This window comes from Hordeum vulgare, chromosome 5H, assembly GCF_904849725.1.
Source record: "Hordeum vulgare subsp. vulgare chromosome 5H, MorexV3_pseudomolecules_assembly, whole genome shotgun sequence".
Taxonomy (NCBI): Eukaryota; Viridiplantae; Streptophyta; class Magnoliopsida; order Poales; family Poaceae; genus Hordeum; species Hordeum vulgare.
Window position 1 is genome coordinate 498,615,734 of NC_058522.1, and position 4,328 is coordinate 498,620,061.

At 47.4% G+C, this 4,328-nt stretch overlaps 1 protein-coding gene across 2 annotated transcripts; it reads right to left on the bottom strand.

Moving 5' to 3' along the window:
* Positions 1 to 206: 206 nt before the first annotated feature.
* Positions 207 to 2,906, bottom strand: LOC123400059 (protein MEI2-like 6). Of its 2 annotated transcripts, none has more exons than XM_045094458.1 (6): positions 2,357 to 2,906; positions 2,133 to 2,264; positions 1,336 to 1,477; positions 1,067 to 1,250; positions 750 to 802; positions 207 to 610 (listed from the first exon to the last, which is right to left on the bottom strand). In XM_045094458.1, exons 1-5 carry the CDS (start codon positions 2,836 to 2,838, stop codon positions 774 to 776), a joined length of 969 nt encoding a protein of 322 aa, XP_044950393.1. In that variant the 5' UTR covers positions 2,839 to 2,906; the 3' UTR covers positions 207 to 610; positions 750 to 773. The 2 variants fall into 2 exon arrangements, with proteins under 2 accessions (XP_044950393.1, XP_044950392.1); XM_045094457.1 differs by having other exon boundaries at positions 740 to 802.
* Between the last annotated feature and the right edge of the window lie 1,422 nt (positions 2,907 to 4,328).

Sequence of the window (4,328 nt, forward strand, 5' to 3'; positions counted from 1 at the left end):
AATTTATATTAAAACTAATACAAAGTTAAGACACTTATTTTAAGACGAAGGGAGTATTTGTTTACGGAGGGGATACTTTATTATTCCAACAATCAAAGGGCAGAGACTTCGGGCAGAAAAACAGCACATTGGTGCTCGGGGAGCCAAAAAAACTCTCCCCACCATTAACCTTTTCTTTCAGCGCCATCAACATCACACATCGCAACTGGATGCCAAATCTTCAAAAACATACACGGGCGGATAACATACGGTTAACATGCGAACAGATGCACAAACCAATCTAAGAAAGTTCAGGGCAGATGAGTACAGTTAGTGACAACTCAAAGGAAATCGGATGGCAGAACCACCAAGCATTGCTGCTACCTAGGGAAGACAAATGAAGCCAACATCTCCAAGGTAGGATACAGTCATACAGACACTAGAAGATACTCCTGCAGCCCCAAAAGAACCATCTAACTTGATCATCTTGGGTAACCAAGCACACTAAGCACCTACCCTAAGGTGAGTAGGCCTCCATCCTCGCGACGAAGCAAAGACATCACTAGCCAGTAGCCACCAGCTCAAACAGTTTTGTTCCCCACTGCACCAGGTTTCCATTTGCCTCCTCTTTCTGCAAGAGAGGCCAAAAATGTATCCAAGAGCCAGTTAGCTTAATCGTAGAAAAAGGATCCATCAATCTAATGATCTGGAAGCAAGAATTATAACTCCACAATGCCCAAAGCACTGCAGAAACACAGACCAATACTAACTTCCTTGTATTTCCTTTGAAATGATCAACGCATGAGGTCCAGATATGTGCAACCTCCATGAGCAAACAAACAATTTTTAATAAGAAGAAACTAAGAGTACATTTCACTAGCATAATACAATATCATAGTAGTAGGCTTCTAGAATAAAATTTAGTTGGGCTGCAAGAATAAGCTGGATAGGTGGCAGCTTATTTTGGCAGCCACCCATAAACCCTAAAAGAACTGGCCCTAAACCTCATTATAAGTCAGGCCACGACTGCTTACCAGTCACACAAAGTTCAGAAAAAAGTTGAGATTATAACTTCAAGGAAACATACGTGCAGCACGCGGCGTGGGGTGAGCAGATTGATCAGCGGGACGGTGGACCACCGTGCGGCCAATTACACGCTCCACCGTCGGCCGAAGGCCGTCCCGCGGCGGGCCGAAGCGCACTGGCAGGAAGTCCTTGTTACCGCATGGGAACTTGGAGCTGGAGAAGTGCGCTGACAAAGCATCCACCCCCTGCAAGCAGGCAAACAGTTGTTGGAGTTATGGTGTTGGCCGGAGGCGAAGATGTGGAGTCGGCCGGCGATGGGTGCGTGCGTACCTGGATGTCCGCGTGCACAACCTCGCATACCTTCCGAGAGCCCGCCAGCGCCCAGCGGTGCCCGTGGAGAAAAGCATGGAGCCGCCGCGCTGCAGTCGCCGTCGTCATGTTGACGAACGCATAGCCCTTGTTGTACTTCGTCCTGCGCAAAGACAAACACAACAAACAAGCTTTGGATCAGAGAAAACAAAAGCCGTAGATGCGCAATAACACAACTATGGTAAAATGTTAGGGTCCGCCTATAAAACAGCGGCCGATTCTTCAAGACGTTGGATAGAAATGCAACGGCTACTGCTTCATCTTCCTCCCGGCCCGATCTTCTTTCCGCCCCAGCCCCGACCTCTCCTCTGGCAGCATCATGCAGTCCCCGTCACCTGTGAGGCCCTCACTCGCCGGCGAAGCTGCTGCGTCCCATCTCGAGCTCGACGACTATCTAATTCGAGCGGCATTGTAAATGAAAATGCCCCCCACCCGCACCTGCGACACGGCGGCCAGCCACGTCACTCATATCTTGGCCTTGGAGGGCTGCTCTCTATCTCTCTCTCTCTCTCCCGCTCTACTCTCCCGAAGAATTGACTAACCTGAATTTCATTTTCAGGCAACTGAGACCTCCCGCTCTACTCTCCCAAAGAATCGACTAGGCTGAATTCCATTTTCAGTCAACTGAGGCCTTGGAGCTTCGTGCTCTCTCTCTCTCCCTCCCTCCCTCTCTACTCTCCCAAAGAATCAACTAGGCTAAAATTAGTTTTCAGGCAACTGAGAATTAGCAAATCCGGAAATGCAAATGCTGGTACTACCTGAAGTCTATTGGGATGTAGAGGAAGTCATACTCCGATCTCACGAACTTGCCACCCCCAACGACACGCCATTCAGGATTGTCGTTCTCATGGACGCAATGCTGGTCCAGAATCGCCATGAACCTCCGCTTCCTGCGCACATAGCAAGAATCCACAGAGTATTTCAGCAAAAAGAAGAGGGGGAAATGGCTGGCACTGGCAGCAGAGAATAGCAGCCCGCTAACACGAATCCGTTGGGGATATTGCAGATCATCAGAGAAGTCTTCTCGCTGGTGGGGTCGAAGGCCCGTTTCCCCCCGACCACGAGGGGCGGAGGCGAAGGCAGCGCCGAGGCGGGCGTCGGCCTCCTCCAGGGCGTGAGGACGGAACAAGGGGAGAGGTTATCCTCCGACTCCACCTCCCGGAACTCGTCGATCTCCGTGATGCCGCAACGCGGCGGCACTGGCGGCGAGGGCACGTTCGCCCATGGGAAGGGCGGGAACGCGGGCGCCCCCGCGGCGTCGGCGCAGCAGCAGACGGGGGCGAGACCGCCGGCGGGCAACCCGAAGGCCAGCGGCAGCTCGGGCGGCGGGAGGAGGCAGCTGGCCGGCAGGGCGAACGGATCCTTGGTGGGGTAGAGATGCCCTAGGGCGCAGGCCACGGATTCGTCGTCGTACGGGTGCGCGGCGGGGGGCAGGCCCAGGCGCGAGGTGTAGGCGGCGGCCATGGCTAACTTGATTTTTCTTTTGAGCTGGGGAAAAGTAGGAGGAAGGAGGACCGGACCCGGGCAAGACCGACCCGAGGAGGACTTGGAGGAGCACCACCTGCCCCCTGTATCACGCACCAGGTGGCACCACCGCAGTAAGCCTCAGCCTTCATTGCAGTATACAACCTCCTCCGTTCCGGGTTTACTAGCCCCGTCGTATTTCGATAAAAAAAAAGCTGATCACGTATTCCCTCAGTTCCAAAATAACCGTTTCTACTTTATACTAGCTTTAATACAAAATTATACTAAGCTTAAGACATTTATTTTAGGACGAAGAAAATATTTAACTAGAAAATATTAGTACCTATTATTAAAACTAATAAAAATATCCGTGGGTTGTAATGGAAAAAACAAACTTTCGCACATCTCCAATCCGTGTTGCCACTTTTTCTCTTTGCATCATGGTAGATGGTGATGACATGTCCATCTATGTGTTACCATCTTTTCTCTTTGTATCATTGTAAATGATGATGACATATCCATCTATTTTACGATTATGTCTTAAGGCGGTGAGATTGGCCATCACAGTATAACATGCCATGTTGTAGCTACCACAGGTAAATTTGAGAAGGTTGAAAATCTTTCAGACCCATGTTGCACAAACTTTTAATACATTGTACTTTTTACTTTGTCAAGAAATGAAATATAGAGGTAGTTGGCAAACTCCTCTACCAGTTTGTATTTATTCTTTTTTTTAAACCTTGTATTAATACGGACAGGAGGGCCAAAAATCAAACTTTTATGCATGAGGTTCACCGTTCATAACAGCAAATAATTTGTTTCCTTCTAATTTATTTGTTCTTTTGATTTCAAAATCCTTTCCTTCCTGGGTTACGACAGCACACCTTTTTATTTCCTTCATGGGTGAAATTTATTCCTTCTCTTGTTTCCTTCTTGGTCTCAAGAATTATCCATTTTCTACGAATTTATTTCTTTCTAATTTCAATTGCTTCCCTTCATGGGTGGAATTTTTTCTTTCCCTTTTCTCCAAACCTATCCATATTTTAATTCCTTTCCTTCTTCGGCAGAATTTTCCCCCTTTGCTTTGCTTGTGCTCAAATAAGAGCAGAATTTACTCCTTTCCTTTTTAACTCGTTTTCGTCTTGGGCCCAAGAATTTATTCCTTTCCTTATTTTTCTTTTGTAGAAGGAAACGGGATCCACACCTCGCTCTTAAGGTGCCTTGTTGACTTAAAATCATAGGCGTCTATAAAATTGATGGAATGTAGTATAAATAAACGATGTGGGACTAATGATAACTAAATGGATAATTTTTTAATCAAAACCACGAGGTAGCTTGATTGAATTTGTCTTTTATAACTACTAAATCCTTATTTTCCTTTTGTAGAAGGAAACGGGATCCACACCTCGCTCTTAAGGTGCCTTGTTGACTTCAAATCATAGGTGTCTATAAATTGATGGGATGTAGTATAAATAAACGATGTGGGACTA

Excerpts from the sequence above, each read along its gene's own strand:
- LOC123400059 (XM_045094458.1), bottom strand. The coding sequence starts at position 2,838 with ATGGCCGCCGCCTACACCTCGCGCCTGGGCCTGCCCCCCGCCGCGCAC. Across the intron at positions 2,265-2,356 it reads AATATCCCCAACGGATTCGT|GAAGCGGAGGTTCATGGCGA; the intron begins GTTAGCGGGCTG and ends CTATGTGCGCAG. Across the intron at positions 1,251-1,335 it reads TTGTGCACGCGGACATCCAG|GGGGTGGATGCTTTGTCAGC; the intron begins GTACGCACGCAC and ends GCCTGCTTGCAG.